This window comes from Gymnodraco acuticeps, unplaced genomic scaffold (genome assembly GCF_902827175.1).
Source record: "Gymnodraco acuticeps unplaced genomic scaffold, fGymAcu1.1, whole genome shotgun sequence".
Taxonomy (NCBI): domain Eukaryota; kingdom Metazoa; phylum Chordata; class Actinopteri; order Perciformes; family Bathydraconidae; genus Gymnodraco; species Gymnodraco acuticeps.
The window spans coordinates 25,913-43,779 of NW_022990094.1; the positions used below are offsets into that span (position 1 = coordinate 25,913).

Consider the following 17,867-nt stretch of genomic DNA (forward strand, 5'->3'; position numbering starts at 1 on the left):
GTCTAGATATCTCTTGAATCGATTTCTTCTTCAGCTCTCTTGTATTAGTTAAAAAAACAAACAATCAATTCAAGCTTCATTTTAGACTCAAAGAATAGCATAGCACAAATAAAATATAGACTAAAACCAGAGCCATGTAGGCCTATCCTTTAATTACAAAAAACAGAGAGTGTATGATCTCTGACTGAATTAAAGGGTTTTGGTCATTTTGAAGTATTGTTATTTTTGGAAGAAATGTATTAAAATTGAATAACACTAACGTGAAATAATGTAAAAAACAACAAAAAGAAACAAAGAATACGACCCCAATGTTCTGCAATAACACAACGCCTTTATTGTAAGTTGCTTTGGATAAAAGTGTGAGCTAAATTAAATGTATTGTACTATATTGTCATACTTTATCTGTCATGTTTCCTCCCCTCACCCTGCAGGTCCTGAGTCATGTCGGTGTGCTCAGCCCTCCTGAGCCGGCGTGTGGCTGCAGGTCGCTGTGTGCTGTTCCTCCATCTCTCATCCACATAAGATCACCCAGGTTAGCTGAGCCGGGTACAAGAAGATCTGATGAGGAACCACTGTGGGAGGAGACAGGGAACCTGCCGTTCTCCAGAGCAAAGATAGGATCCTTCATCCAGGAAAGACCCGTTCTGAAGAACCCGTTTCTAGAGGACGCTTTGCTGAGAGGATACCTGAGGAGACACCTGCCACATGAGGTGAGAAGAGCGCACAGCTGGGCCTTCAACAGCTGGAAATATTCTATAAAATTAACTTCAAGATTCAAAGGCTTTATTGTCATATGCACAATAACTACAGTGTAGATATGGCAATGGAAGTCTTAAGTCCCAGGCTCCTCCAACAATGCAGCATAATAAGACATAAAACAATAAAACGAAAGTAAAAAACAATAAAATAGTGTAAGAACAGACAGAGTAGATATACATGTAAAACTTAATTCAGGTCTTTAGGTCTTGTCCATAATCTATGTGACCCTTTTGGTTTACAGGCAGCTTTTTCAGATTTGTGTGCATTTGGAGAGCGTGTGGCTAATGAGGTGGACGAGTGGGGCAGAGAGTGTGAGATCACCCCCCCACGGTTGGTGCACTTTGATCCCTGGGGGCGAAGAGTTGACCACATCGTGACCTCCTCCGCCTGGAAACGCATGAAAGACCTCTCAGCACAGGAAGGCCTGGTCGCCATTGGCTATGAGAGGTCATTCGGCGAGTGGAGGTAGTGTTAGACTTCCCTTTTCACTTTAGCTCACTTGCTAATTAATTATATAATAAGAAAAGTTTTTAATGAGAACCTGAGATCAATTCTGTGTGTGTGTTTGTGTTTCAGCCGTGTGTACTAAATGAGCAAGTTGTACATCTTCTCTCCGTCCTCTGGTCTCTACACCTGTCCTCTGGCCATGACTGACGGAGCTGCTAAAGTCATCCAGGTGTGATAGAAAATCAAGATAAAACTGAATCATTAAATTATGTTTACAATACATTTACAAACAATTTAGAAGCCAATTATTGCTGATGGGAAGTGTCCTAAGTTATGCGAACACAAAGCCTTTTTTCATGTTTGTTTTTTTACAAAAGCACATGTAAGATGAAGGGAAAAATCCACATGTGTTGCTGTGTCCAAGATTCAATGCATAATTCTTGTTTTAACCTGATGTTTCCTTTTTTTATGTAAAATATTGAGTGATTTTCTTGTATGTGAAGTCCATAGGTGTTTCATGGCCGGTAGATGAAGCCTACAGTCGTTTGACCACTCGTCAGCCTGAGCGTTTCTGGACGTCTGGACAGTGGATGACGGAGAGACAAGGAGGATCTGACGTGGGTCAGTACTGATGTTCATCAGTGTCTTACATGAACAATATCAGCTTCAGCTTGCAGATACAAAAGGCTAGAGTGTAATATTTAAAAAACACTAGATATTTTATTGTTACTCTATCAACGTAGAATAAAGTACCTAAAACCTAGTACCATACTATACACTAAAGTACCTAGTGGTGTTACAATTCTGCATTAAAATGTGTCAAAATGACAAGATCTTTTTCATATATTTCCTTGAGTTGTATTCTCTTACATTATCCCAAAATATTTGGAAAAAATTGTAAGCACAGAGCAAATTATTAATATGAATCCAGGTCACAGTCTGTTCTTTTTTGCTGCCCTGTGTTGTGATGCCTCATGAGTTTCCTCTCCCCATCTTTCCTCTCCTCAGGCAGCGGCACAGAGACGGTGGCTGCTCCCCAGGCGGACGGTTCTTACAAACTTCACGGCTTCTAGTGGTTCACCTCTGCAACAGATGCAGACATGACTCTGACTCTGGCCAGAGAGCAGGACAGATCAGGAGCTACCACACCAGTAATGCTGACATCCTCTATTATCAGCCATACACTCAATGACTTACAAAGTGAATGTATTGCCCTTACAGTTAGTTTGTGCGTGTTAGTTTGTGTGTCCTACAGGGCAGCCGGGGTTTGTCGTTGTTCTATGCAGAGGTGAGCAGAGGTGAGGATGGACGACTGAAGGGGATCGAGGTTCAGAGACTGAAAGACAAGCTGGGCACAAGACAGATGCCGACTGCTGAGTTACTGCTGGACGGCCTGCAGGCACACAGGGTCAGCTACACATCATGTATTTTTAAAGGTCTCCTATTGTAAAAAGTTTGATTTCCATGTCTCTTAAAGTAAGCATAAGCTGTAGATTCCTCCTCTGGTCTTTGCATATAATGATGAACGCCTGTGAGCCTAACATTTGTATATTTAAGCTTAAAAAGAGGAAATACAATATTATGTATTGCATTGACAAGTGTAATCATTGTTGAGGCAGCTACAGCAAGGACATCTCTCTAATTTTTCCCCTGAGCCAAGCCACTAATTTAGAGACATATTCAGGGCATCAGGGAAAAGCAAGAAATACAGCATATTCAAATATATTGTATTGTTATATGTTCAGAGTTTAAGGCTTTTGTGCCAACAGCACAGGGTCTCTCCATCTTCTCGTACGTTCCTCTGTTAAGACAAACCCTGCTGATTACATTTTTTAGACTAAATAAATGTCAAAGAACTTGATTCCTTTATTTCCTCTCTAAAAATACAGATCTCAGAGGAAGGGAGAGGTGTGGCCTCCATAGCTAACATGCTGACGATAACCAGGATACACAACAGCATCTCTGCAGCAGCCGCAATGAGGAGGCAAGACTCATAATACTGCACTGCATCCTGCGCTGATTCCTACAAAAACACGCCATAGAAAGCTTATTATTTATAGGTGTGTGTGTGTTCACAGGGTCGTCCAGTTAGCTGGGGACTATGCCACTCGCCGCACTGCCTTTGGAAAGCTTCTCAAAGATCACCCGCTACACATGCAGACTCTCGCCAGGATGGAGGTGAGCTGGGCTGGCTGATGGTAAACAAATGACACACTGTATACAAACTCTCCCATCATACCACACACACGTTTGCTCTGGCTGTGGACAGGTGGAGACCCGTGGAGCGTTCCTTCTGGTGATGGATGTGTGTCGTCTGCTGGGCCGAGAGGAGAGCGGCGTGGCGACTGAGCTCGATGCACATCTGCTGCGTCTGCTCACTCCTGTGGTCAAACTGTACACTGGGAAGCATGCGCGACCTGTTCAGTCTGTTATCTTGTTATCTGTGAGTAATCTCGCCGTTTGAAAGCAACCCTTACTGTCTTTGTTTCGTCTCAGGCAGTGGCTGTGGTGTCGGAGGGTTTGGAAAGCTTCGGTGGACAGGGCTACATTGAGGATACCGGGCTGCCTGGACTACTCCGCGATGCACAGGTGAGGTCAACTAGAGCTTCACTGACTAATCAATAAATAGTTAGAGGAGGTTTTAATGAAATCATGGCAGAAAATGCTGTTTTTTATTATGAGTGTTATATTATTTAAAAAATAAATATCTTTGGGGTTAAAAACCAGACATTTGAGAACATCTTTGACTTTGAGAAGCTCGCATAGAAATGTTTTTAAATTGTCCACCATTGTATTGACAAAACGATTGATCCTGGAAAAAAAGGCATGATATTAAAAAGATTCTCTCCTTTTTTCTCAGGTGTTGAGTATATGGGAAGGTACCACAAATGTCCTGTCTCTGGACGTGCTGCGCTGCGTGGCTCGTAGCTCAGGAATGGTTCTTGACGCTTTCTTCACCCACGCCAAGGTAAGGGTTCAGGAAACAGCCCAGTTCAGTAACTCATCTGTGACAGACTTGAACTGGAATATGATCTTGTTTTCTTCTCCTTGTAGTCCCTGCTTGCAGGAGCATCGAGTGTTTCCTCCTTGAGCCCGGCGGTGACAGCAGTGGGCACTGCTCTCTCTGAACTGAAGGACTTTGTTCAGTTTGCAGCTACTAGAGAACCCGGCTACCTGGAACTGGCAGCCAGAGACCTGGCTTTCAGCCTCGCTCGCATCTACACAGGTAGGTAACATTACCTTTGTCGTTAGAATAGTAATCCCACATTAGTCATTATGCATCAATGTTAAATATGTGTAGTTATTCTCAGAAAGTCAAAGTCATTATAATATTGACTTTTGGTCATTTTAATAATACAAAGACAAGTGTTATCAGGAAGTATGATGTGAAATGGTCAATGGACTTCAGTTCTGTTTACTGGTTCCCTGGTTAATTGTACATTAGAATCTTCTCTGTTACGCACAAATTATGAGAGACATCAAGCGCATTTCGTGGCATCTGCAGGCAGTGGCAAGTCCTTCCGGCATATGCCACAGAGGCCGCTACTCTGTGGTAGCTGTGGCAAGTCCTTCCGGCATATGCCACAGATGCCACAACTCGCCGAGGCATCTGCCGCTGCTCAACGGGAGTTGCCACAAGATGCCAGAGTAAGAGAAGGTTTACGGTAGCTGCCACTCGCCTTCCGTGGCAAATGCTGCTATTTAAACCCGTATTTATCGTGTAAAATGTCGCTGTTTTGGCATGACTTTATCGAACTGATCTGTACACAGGACTGATGATCTGTACACAGGACTGATGGTCCGATCTCTATTTTTTTAAACATTATAATTTATATTCAATTTTACTTGGAGCATGGTTTGCTAAAATAAACAAACGTGCTATAGTTATGAAGAAATATTGGCGAGTGAGGGTTGCAACGCCCTTGGCAATTTTCGCTTCTTGAGGGGAGTTTTCTTGCTACGATAAACCAGGTGTATGAGTTAAGACAAATAATTAACAAATAAATATCTGTATTGACACAGCAACGTGTACACTGGTGTTATTAGACTTGGCTACAGACTTAGGGCAGCTGTAACTGATTGCAGTTGCCACTGCTAGTGAGATGCTAAGGTTTACTTTATAAATTAGGCAAAGGCAAGGCAAGGCAAGGCAAGTTTATTTATATAGCACTTTTCAACACAAGGCAATTCAAAGTGCTTTACAAAAAATGAAAGAGATTAAGAAAATGGCATTTAAAATCAGTCATTAAAAAGAAAAGCTAATAAAATAAACATTAAAAGAAAAAATACATGGATAAAAGTTACAGTGCTGTCAATTAAACATTAAAAGAAAAAAGTACATGGATAAAAGTTACAGTGCAGTCTAAGATATGAATAGTTCAATTAAAAGCAGCGACAAAAAGAAAAGTCTTCAGCCTGGATTTATGTAAAATAAATGTATTTACTTAGTACATACCTGACATTAACGATTAAACACATGTGTGCATTCTTTATAAATGCAAACCGAGTGCAAACCGAGTCAAGCCGACCCCGGAGGCAGCAGTATGCACCTTCAAGCTGTTTGCAATCCGCCAAAAAACCGAGAGAAGAAGAAGAAGAAGAAGAAGACGAAGCTGACTCCGAGCTGTCCGACTTCAGGCGAGCTTTTTGAGACCTCCCCCGGCTGCGATCGGCTATTCTCGTCTACTTTCGAGGCGAGCCGCAACGCGTCTCAAACAAGCCTATGGAGAGGCGAAGTCACGCCCATCTACTTCCGGACCATGGGACCCCGGAAGCGAAAAATTTACATTGAATTCAATGGAGAGAGAACACATATCTTTTGATCCCGTTTGAATTGTGCCACGAACTACACATATGATGTTTGTCAATCTTAAGCAATCATTTCCATGTCAAAAAAGTCACATTTTGTCGTAAAACTGCTGAAATATAAGACTATGAAAAATACGCTACTACAAAGACTCCCAAATCCCATTCTGGGTCGCGTAAGTGATGTCACAGGCATGCTCGGTGATTTATAATAAGACTCGTAATTAAAGCGAAAAAGAAGAAGATCTCATAACTGATTTATTCCCTCCAATAAATTATAGATCGCTAAAAATAAATTCACTTTTACAAGATGCCTGTGTGCTTTGTACCAGGTTGTAGTCATAAAAGTGATCATACCACTTGCTCCTTCTATCGATTCCCGTCTGATGAAAGGACCAGGAGTCGCTGGATCAGACATATCAGGTAATATCATAGGTAATATACATGTTGTGCATGGAACATAGTCAAGTTAGCTACCTAGCTAGTAGCGACGAGTAGCGAGCACGTTAGTTAGCATTACATTACTTAGCCTTGTCATTTTTAGTAGCCTTACCATGAAGTTATTATTTTATTACATGAAGTAAACCAAAATGTTAAACAGTAACCAAACATGATGGTAAGTATTTCGTGAAACATTTGAAGAGTAGCCTACTGCGCCCTCCACCGGGTGCTAAGGAAGCAGTTCAGGGAGAGTCGAAGGCAGGCATGGAGCTTTGCATGTCATTCTTCTGGACGTGTTTCATTGTGATGACAATCTGTTTGTTGGAAAGACAGTCGTTGTGTGCTTATTGAGAGAAAATTGTTAGAAGAGATAATTATTCAAAGTGTTGTTACTTTAAAGTGTTGTTACTGACCTTTTTCTCTTTTATTTTCTTTACCTCACCTGTAACTGCTGATACATTGAGGAACATGCACACTGACCTGCTCTGGCAACCTGATTTCCACTGTACGTAATAGTATTTGGTTATGGTATATTATTTATATACATCAAAGGCACAATGCACCCCCCAGAGACACACATGTATTGAGTGTGATATTTTGCATAGGTCATGTGAAATCAACTTTACATACTAGAAAACTGTAGGAGCGGCAACTTGTTTTGAAATTGAATTTGTAATATCCGATAATAAAGTTGATCTGTTTTCTTTATTCTTCTCTCTTCCCAGCTCCATCCATCACCATTCTCTGTTCCTGCAGGTCCTGCTTGCTAATCAATGCTCATATTTTGTTACACAATTACAAATAAAGTCATTGTATTGTATGACATGAAGTTGTGCTTCATTCGGAGTCAATAATAAATTCATTCTGCCTTCAACTGCGCAATGATTGTGGACTGCACCGACATCCATGTAGCTGCCCCCCAGTAAGATGAACCAAGCAAAGAGGGTCACCATCATGCCCAAGGACATCCAGCTGGCCCGCCGCATCCGCGGAGAGAGGGCTTAGACTGACCTGAGACCAGCACACCCAAACACAACAGCTCTTTTAAGAGCCACCTACATTTTCAAAGAGTTGCAATCCTACGTTATTATAATGATTAAACTGGTTCATGTATCACTTAGTTTACTGAACCGTGATGAATGAAAGTGAAATGAGTGAGGTAGTGGTTCACTGAAGTTACAAAGACATTAATATATGAGTAACAGGTCAGTGTAAACACAAGCTTCTGTCAATTATGGATCATTCAAACTATTTATATAAAAATATGTAATAAAGTTCTAAAACAAGTATTCGGTATATTCCTTGATAGCTTTTGGAGAAGGTTGTTTTTAAGTTTACTAAAATCTATCATTTCAACTGTTTCACTTTATAAAAAAGGAACAGGTGAGTAGAGCATCATTGAGTTTATTATTCTGTCCGTAAATTATCCAAATGAATGTTTTTCATTATTTTAGTCAACCCTAAACAAATTGATTGTACCTTTTAATAATGACCTTACATGGTCGGCAAAGTTAAATTAACTTCAGAAAATCAAATCTGTTCTGAGAACAAACTAATAAATGTTTAAAGATAGGAACTTGCCATCCCACTGAAAAACAGTCTGTAGAGATTTAAAGGCGTAGTTGTAGTTCAATCCAACTTTCATTTGGATTCATTTGACAACAGTCAACTATTTTCATAAAGAATATATATATTTTTCAAAGTCAACTTTATTGTCAATCTTACTCAGTTTGTGTTTATAGACAGATCAAAAAGACGTTTAAATAAAATTATACAATTTACAGATATGTATACAAATATATATATCCTATATACACCATCATGTATAATGATGGTGTATGATGTAGAAGGAAGTGTGTTAGATAACAAGTAAATATAGAGTTACATACCGATCCATGTTACAGCAAAAGATGGAATAACTCAGAAGCACGCAGTATAATAATAATTACATGCAACAATTAAATAACTGCTCAGCATCTCCACCACAATTCCAATTTGCTGTGTCCTGTTTTCCTCCCCTCTGCATAACACCCCATCACACATACCAAACACAACGCAGAGTCCGAGGGTGTTAAGAGTGTGTTTATTTAAATGTCCTCCTCTCTACTGGCCAACACAGGGAGCATATGCTGGGTGTAGAATTGTTCCAGGAGGAGGAGATTTCCATGCCATGCAGGGTCTTTGGGGATGGGGATGATGATCGCCTCCTTCGTGGTCCACACAACAAAGTAGCAGAGACTCCGGTCTGTGATGTGCAGCTGCCCTTGGAACTGGTGCCAGTATGGGTGATTCTCCTTGAGAATATATGACCCACCCTCCGCACGGAGACAGAAGGATGGTAACTGGACTCCCTCCGCGATGGTCATGTTCCTCTGGCTGTGTGGACACTTCACCTACAGCAGGGCAGATGGCTGCACAAGTCCATCGGGTGATGCTCCCAAAACACCCGACTCACTCACCAAGAGACCAGACTCGAACACTGTCACCCGATAGGCCTGCACAAAAGCCTTCACCCCTTCGGCCTCGTTTACAACCCCCCAGTTGACAGTTGGCGATGTCTCTGGCCAGTGGGTTGTATGTCTCCTCTCGCTGTTGGTAAAGTTGAGACACCGGCTGGACTACTTTGGAAGTGCCAGGCTTCCTCCACTGGCACTCAACATCTGTGGAGCTGATCAGCCACATGGCAAATATTGCCAATGCTGCAGCGTGGCTGCATTTGTACATCTCCTGTGCACAATCACAGACAGCGCTCTGCATCGCGCCATCATCTCCCACTCAGATCTGTACAAATAAAGTAAGTACCATTTGTTAGCATGCTATAATAGATTGAATGAGCAATAATACAAGGATGGTCCGGATCTGGGGGTGGGAGGGTTTATTTTTCCATAGTTTTGTCCTCTTGTCTGTTGTTATTGTTTGTTTTTTCTGTATTTTTTGTAATTTGTGTTGTATTTGTTGTGATTGTACATTGTATTTTTCTAAATGTGCATGAATACATTTTTGAAAAACATTTGATCAACAATAAAAAAGGATTTGGTCAGGATCTAGACTCAGTGTGTAGTTTATTAATTAATCAATGCTCTCTACATTAGGAAAACACATACCAGTGTACCAGAGGGAGTCACACACAGCTGTGCCTAGATAACCAAAATCCTTGAATCTACACACAGCAAATAAAGTCAAATGACACAACGAGAAAAAGGAGATCACACATACAGCGCACATACGGGTACTTCTCAGGCATGCTGGGTAATCTGTGACGTTTCACTCTCTCAAAAGTTGGGCCATTTTATCATCATGCGCTCATGAGCAGCTCTCATAGGAATGAATGAGGCCCCGCCTCCCACGCTGTATCCAGTTCTTATTATACATCCATGGTAGTGACAGGCTCTGCCCATGGATGTATAATAAGAACTGGATACAGCGTGGGAGGCGGGGCCTCATTCATTCCTATGAGAGTTGCTCAATGGCGCATGATGACAAAATGGCCCAACTTTTGAGAGAGCGAAACGTCACAGATTACCCGGCATGCCTGAGAAGTACCCGTATGTGCACTCATAGAGCATGCGCAACTTTAACCACGCCGCCCAAAAGGCTCGTTCACATTAAGCATGTGCAATTGCGTACACGTAACAGCACCGCACGTTCATGGCAGCATGGTACTGGATTTATATTAACGAGGCGGCAGTTAGCAGCTAGCGGCTAGCAAGTAAATTATGCTAAGTTACACATCAATCGTTATGTACTTTTATATTACGCTGACATCAGGATCTAGTGAAAGTAGTCAGAGTTGTAGCGGACCTGCAGGTTTCTGGGAGTTTGTTCCAGATATTTGGAGCATAATAACTGAACGCTGCTTTACCATGTTTAGTTCTGACTCTGGGGACAGAAAGCTGACCAGTCCCTGAAGACCTGAGAGATCTGGATGGTTCATAATTTAGCAGGAGGTCAGAAATGTATTTTGGGCCTAAACCATTCAGTGCTTTATAAACCAGCAGCAGTATTTTGAAATCTATTCTTTGACACACAGGAAGCCAGTGTAAAGACTTCAGAACTGGAGTGATGTGATCCACTTTCTTAGTGTTAGTGAGGACTCGAGCAGCAGCGTTCTGAATTAGCTGCAGCTTCCTAATAGATTTTTTAGTGTGACCTGTGAAGACACCATTGCAGTAGTCGAGTCTACTGAAGATAAAAGCATGGACAAGTTTTTCCAAATCCTGCTGTGACATTAGTCTTTTAATCCTAGATATATTCTTTAGGTGATAGTAGGCTGATTTAGTAACAGTTTTAATGTGACTGTTGAAACTCAGGTCAGAGTCCATGACTACACCTAGATTTCTGGCTGTATCTGTTGTTTTGAACATTGCACACTGAAGCTCAGCGCTAACTTTTATACGTTCTGCCTTGGCTCCAAAAACCATTACCTCAGTTTTATCTTTGTTTAATTGGAGAAAGTTCTGACACATCCAGTCATTGATTGGTTCAATGCACTTACTCAGTGTTTGAATTGGAGCATAGTCTCCTGGTGAAATTTTTACGTAAATTTGTGTGTCATCTGCATAGCTATGGTAACTTATTTTGTTGTTCTTCATTATCTGAGCCAGTGGTAGCATGTAGATGTTAAAGAGAAGAGGCCCCAAGATGGAGCCTTGAGGAACCCCACATGTCATATTTGTCAACTCAGATGTGTATTTACCTATAGAAACAAAGTTGTTTCTGTCCTTTAAGTAGGATTCAAACCAATTTAGAACTGTTTCCGAAAGTCCCACCCAGTTTTCCAGTCGGTCTAGTAATATGCTGTGGTCAACAGTGTCAAACGCAGCACTGAGATCTAATAATACTAACACTGAAGTTCTGCCACTGTCTGTGTTTAAGTGGATGTCATTAAAGACCTTTACAAGAGCAGTCTCAGTGCTGTGGTTTGGACGAAAGCCTGACTGGAACACATCAAAACAGTTATTTAAAGGAAAGAAATTACTCAACTGTTGAAAAACAACTTTTTCAATGATTTTACCTAGAAATGGCAGGTTTGATATGGGCCTGTAATTGTTCATTACTGAAGCATCTAGATTATTCTTTTTTAAGAGCGGTTTAATGACTGCAGTTTTCAGGGCCTGTGGAAAAATACCTGAGTGAAGAGATTTGTTTACTATATGAAGTAGATCTGAGGCCATGCAACGAAAAATATCTTTGAAAAATCCTGTTGGAATAATATCAAGGCAGCAAGAGGAGGATTTCAGAAGTTGAATAATGTCCTCTAGGTTTTTATCATTAATCTGATGGAATTGTGTCATGATGTCTGAATTGATGTTAAGTGGAGATAGGGACAACACATTTGCTGTTCCTGATGCAGAGGCACTGACTGCTTGTCTGATTTTCTGAATTTTGTCAGTGAAAAAGGAGGCAAAATCATTGCACGCTCTGGTGGATAGAAATTCAGAGGCTACTGACACTGGGGGGTTAGTTAGTCTGTTGACGGTAGCAAACAAGGCACGTGCGTTGTTTTTGTTTTTGGTAATGATGTCAGAGAAGAACGATTGTCGTGCGTTTTTCAATTCCAAATTATAAAGGCCAAGTCTCTCTTTATAGATTTCAAAGTGAACCTGGAGATTTGTTTTTCGCCACCTGCGTTCAGCTTTTCGACATTCTCTTTTTTCTGTTTTCACGGTCATGGCCTTTCTCCATGGAGATATTTTCTTGCCAGACACTTCCTTTACCTTAGTTGGAGCAATGGCATCTATAACATTTTATAGAGGGACTTATATTTGCCCCATGCCTTCAGCAGCAGCAGGCCATTCACTTTGATTTGATCCAGTTATGAAATGTCATCATTTTGACAATAAAGAAATGCTACATAAACGTTATCTTGCACGTTTTATCGAACCATCTCCGTTTCTAACTTTCAATATATTTAAAAAGAGATCTCTCTCTCATCTGCGTGCGGGGGCGGGGCCTCACAGACATGCTGCTGCGCTGTGCACACAGTTCTGCCGGTAATGAATATTAGGATACATTTTGTGAGGAAACTTTTCCACCAATAATTCCAATAAGTATTCAAAAATGTATTCACTTCAGGTTTACGAAAGTAACTGTATTCGGATTAGTTGTTTTTCAAATGTAACGCGAGCTGAATACAGTTAGGCTACTTGGTTTTTGTATTCTGATTACGTAACGCCATTACATGTATTCAGTTACAACCCAACCCTGTGTACAGATCATCAGTCCTGTGTACAGATCAGTTCGATAAAGTCATGCCAAAACAGCGACATTTTACACGATAAATACGGGTTTAAATAGCAGCATTTGCCACGGAAGGCGAGTGGCAGCTACCGTAAACTTTCACTTACTCTGGCATCTTGTGGCAACTCCCGTTGAGCAGCGGCAGATGCCTCGGCAAGTTGTGGCATCTGTGGCATATGCCGGAAGTACTTGCCACAGCTACCACAGAGTAGCGGCCTCTGTGGCATATGCCGGAAGTACTTGCCACAGCTACCACAGAGTAGCGGCCTCTGTGGCATATGCCGGAAGTACTTGCCACAGCTACCACAGAGTAGTGGCCTCTGTGGCATATGCCGGAAGGACTTGCCACTGCCTGCAGATGCCACGAAATGAGCCAGGCCCTACTGAAAATTATGGTATGTAGATACCTAAATAGGTAACATTTTAAAGTTTTAAATGTTAACAGGTGCCCTTCTCATTGACCATGCATCTTGGAAAGAAGCTTCTTCATCTGACACCGATGCAGCTCTCAGGTAAAAAAAAACATGAATCAAAGTTACATTTACAATTCTTTCAGGTTTAATAAAAAAACAAATACAACACCATTTCTATTTCCCTTCCTCAGATGGTGTGAACAGGACTTGTGTCCTGTGTCGACTCAGCAGGCGAGAGGCTGCTATGATCCCAGCACGGCACCACTGCACTAGTGTATGACCGGCCGACACAAGGCTGAACGTTCACTGATCAGTGGCGAGCCGTCAGGGCCCTCTAGGCCCTCTCTGAGGGCCTAAGATATTCTAAAAAATAATATTTAAAAACATTTTTAAAATATATATTTTTTTTTTAATATATATTTTTTAAATATTATTTTTGTTATATTTTTACCGAAAAAACTTGATTTAATTGTATTTAAAATAAAATTTCCAAAGAAATAAATCCTTCGAATCTGCCTGTTCAGTTTCTGTTTGAATGTGAAGGGTTACATGAAAAAAGCTCGTCTGGCCCTCTATGCGATTCACAGAGGGCCCGCTATAGTAAAACAACGAGAGAGTAATGTCAAGTGACAGTACAATTGACCAATCATATCTTCCCTCTAAATGGGAGGGCTTTATTATCGCGGACTTTATGACAAGTTCCGCCCGCTGCGCTGCCAAGTTTATGCATGTGATATATCAACGGGTCAAGCTAGGCGGAATTAGCATACGTTCATTCACGATGGCTCACGTTAGTGATAGTGATGACATCGTTGCGAAACTACTAACCGAGTCTTTTTCAAGAATGAGTTACACGGATAAATTGGAGTTAATTACCAAAGGGCGACCAACACCACAGCTTAATTTGGTTCAAAAAACCAAACGGTTCGAGAGGCATTTTAATATCGGCAATTACGCCAGATACAACTGGATGACCGGATCAACCAGGGAACACAAGCTGTACTGCTGGGATTGCTTGCTTTTTGGAGCGGACAGTGGGTCATGGGCCAGAGATGGATATTCTGATTTAGGAAGTTTATCCAAATTAGCACATCGCCATCAGAATGCTTCAGGTCACCTCAGAGCTACTATTCGGCTTAAAACATTTGGGGACACCAGGATAGAGCTCCAGCTGGATGAGCAACAACGCCGGGGTGTCATCCTTCATAATGAAAAGGTGAAGAGGAACCGAGGAATTTTGAAACGCCTGATAAATTGTGTGGTGTACTTGGGCAAGCAGGAGTTGCCGTTCCGAGGTCACGATGAGAGTGTAACTTCATCAAACAAGGGGAATTACATAGAGTTGCTGGATTTAGTGGCAGAATATGACAGCGACCTGCACACACACCTCGCCACATCAACAGTATTTACCGGCACATCTTCAAGGATTCAGAATGACCTGATCAGCGCTGTCGCTAGTGTAATGACGGATAGCATGAAAGAGGAGCTGAGGAAGGCACCTTTTGTTGCGGTCATGTTGGATGAAACGACAGACATTAGCAACGTGGCGCAGATGTCATATGTGCTTCGATATGTCACTGACGATGGGATAAAAGAGCGTTTCTTCAAGTACGAAGATGTGACAGAGGACAAACGAGCAGAGGCCATAGCTACACGGCTGCTGGAGTTCCTGAGGGAGAGTGGCTGTATTGACAAAGTGGTCGCGCAGTGCTACGATGGAGCAGCTGTTATGGCCTCTGGATTGAATGGGGTGCAAGCGAAAGTTAAGGAAACAATTCCACAGGCCCTTTTCATTCACTGCTATGCTCACATCTTAAATCTCGTTTTGTCAAATGGAGCTTCCAAGATAAGAGAGTGTAAGGTCTTCTTCTCCCACCTCTCTGGCTTGGCCACCTTTTTCAGCCGCTCAGCAAAGCGCACCAAGCTACTGGATGATATTTGCCAGCATAGGCTTCCACGGGCAGCTCCTACTCGCTGGTGCTTTCATTCTTGCTTGGTGTGCACAGTGGCAGATAAGACCAGGGAATTGAGAGAGGTAAGATAATAATAACAATGAACGTAATGGAAATATTAACAATAATAAATAAATGATTTAGTGTTGGAAACTACCCACTCATAAAAACATGAAGGTAAAGAACTATGCTAGTATTACATTCAATGGAAAGCTAATCTTAGTGTTTACTGGAGGTCTATAAGTTGTTTTTTCTAAACTAAGCATTACTCTCGTCTCGTAGGTGTTCGAGCACATCGTAGACCATCACACAGAGTTTGATGACGAAACTGTTCATTGCTCTGATGGATACATCACCCTCCTTACCAGCTTCGATTTCAGCTTTTGGTTGAAAACCTTCCACGCTATCTTCTCCTACTCGGATGTTGTTTTTGAAATACTTCAGAACAAAGGTTTTGATATGCAGTTCTGCCTGGCCAGAGTGGATCAGCTACAGCGACAAATTGAACAGGAGAAGGGGAACTTTGACAGCGTCTACGATGAAACCCAGGCTTTGGTTGGTCCTCCGCGCGGCCGTGGAGCTCAAGGAGACGTTCGTGCATGTACAGGGAGCTCCACTGCAGCGTAATTGACAGCCTGCTAACCCAGATTTCCAACCGCTTCAGTGACCACAAAAAGCTGGAATTCCTGGCCCTTCTGGACCCGCAACAGTTCGGGCATTACTGTAACTATTTCCCAACTGCTGCCTTGAACAGTTTGATGGAGAGCTATGGCGGATATTTCGACCAGCCTCGACTGCACACGGAACTCGCCGTGATGTACGGCATGTCTGACATTTTGGGGAAAAGCCCAGCCGACATTCATCAGTTTCTCCTCAAAAAAGGACTGAGTGAAAGCATGAAACAGGTGTACACCCTCTCATCCATCATCCTGACAATACCTGTGTCCACTGCCTCTGTGGAGAGGTCCTTCTCTGCGCTGAAGCGCATAAAAAGCTACTCGAGGTCCACGACTGGGCAAGTCCGACTGTCAGACTTGGCCTTAATTTCGATCGAGAAGGAATTGCTGATTGCTTTAAAAGCAAAGGATCACCTGCATGACGACGCCATCAAGTTCTTCATCCAAAAAGACAGGAGGATGGACTTTGTGTTTAGGTGATTTGATCATCAAAGGTAAGTCAAAGTGATTTTCAATGTGGGCCGCCGTGCCGACTTAATTCATTTGTAATTGTTACTTGGCTGTGGGTGCCCTGTCATGATAGGTGTTTATATAAATGGTGTTGTTTTGTGTGGTAGAGGGTCGCTGTCATTGATGCGTTTTGCACCCCGGGCCGCTGTTTTGATATTCCGCTGAAGTATACTATAGGCTGTGACGTAAAAACTTTTTCTTTTTTTTTTCGAGGGAAGAGGGGGGTGGGGTCAGAGGGCCTAGGTAGAAAAGTCACGGCTCGCCACTGTCACTGATAATGGATAAACTCACTCTGATTAATTAGTAATTGACTGTATCCCAGATTGATTGTATTTTGTAGCTGATTTAGAACATGTTTTTTCTAAAAACCTGTTCTGTACAGCAGCACGGCAATCAAACAGTAAATTGAGTTTCTAATGCCATATGATCCTTTGTAATGGGATTTGGGTATTTTCGATATTTACTGTTTAGTATCTGAAATATATATTTTTTGCTTGTAATAAATGTGAAATATAAATGTACAACATTTGCAGTTTCCACATTTTTTGGAGGTCTGGATGCTATGTAATTGTGAAGTGGATGAGTTGAACATGACCCTGGGCTTTTCACCATCACATTCAAGAACTCTGTTTAAACCACAATCCCTGTCTGCTTGCATAACTTCCTGCTGTTAATGCACTCAGTGTATCAGTTATTCTGAAGTGTTATTGTTATGCATTGAGCTCAATATGAAATATCCATAACATATGCCATTAGTCATCAGTTTACTAAATGGTAAAAAATGGGTCCCTTATGAAAAAAGGTTGAAACACCGAACTGGAGCACGGGTCAGAAGCGTCAGAGCAGGAGGGAGTTTAAGTTCAACAAACATGCTGCTTTCAAAGTGTTGGAAAAATTGCAAGTGTGATCTCCAGAACGATGATAAATATGTTCACTTTGTAGTTTTGAACAATTAAATACATCAGGCAACTATTTTAAATAGTACAAAAGTCAATTATCTGTACTGTACTGTATCATTGTGTTTCATTTTGCCAAACTCTAAAAAAGGTGCATAAGCAATGCCTACAATTAATGTAGGGCAGGAAACGTATTTTTGGAAATACAAAAATAAAGGTCCCGTTAAACATATACTCTCGATGAATAATGTATTTTAATTGTATTTTGAATGTTATCTTTTTAGAATACATTTTTTATGTATTGCAATATTGATCCAAGATTCAAAGGCTTTATTGTCATGCAAAGTAGCTACAGTGTAGATATGGCAATGGAAATATAAAGTCCGAGGCACCTCCACAATGCAACATAATATATTATAGACATTACATTTATTTTACGAATTTAAAAAACATAAAATAGTGCAAGAAAAAAGAGTAGAATAAAATAGTGCAAGATTATTTTTGTAAGACCAATGAGCAAGTAATGCAGAGGAATTAAACCTTATACCTGTCCAAAATACAATGGGCTAAAATTGTAAGTGAACAAGTAAATGCAGGAGTCTATATACATGTAAATGGAATAAGATAAACAAGAACATAATGTAGAATGAAATACGAGTTCTGACTTTACGAGCAGTCCTTGAAGGCGCCACACGTCTGGCTGGAAAAACAGTGGGTGGGGTTAGA

The 17,867-nt window shown here is 41.4% G+C and overlaps 1 protein-coding gene and 1 pseudogene across 1 annotated transcript; both read left to right on the forward strand.

Moving 5' to 3' along the window:
• The first annotated feature begins 441 nt into the window (after positions 1-441).
• LOC117546225 lies at positions 442-13,405 on the forward strand (annotated as a pseudogene).
• A 151-nt stretch (positions 13,406-13,556) lies between these two features.
• LOC117546211 (zinc finger MYM-type protein 1-like) lies at positions 13,557-15,685 on the forward strand. Its single transcript, XM_034216359.1, has 2 exons — positions 13,557-15,141; positions 15,341-15,685. Exons 1-2 carry the CDS (start codon positions 13,726-13,728, stop codon positions 15,683-15,685), a joined length of 1,761 nt encoding a protein of 586 aa, XP_034072250.1. The 5' UTR covers positions 13,557-13,725.
• The last annotated feature ends 2,182 nt before the right edge of the window (positions 15,686-17,867 follow it).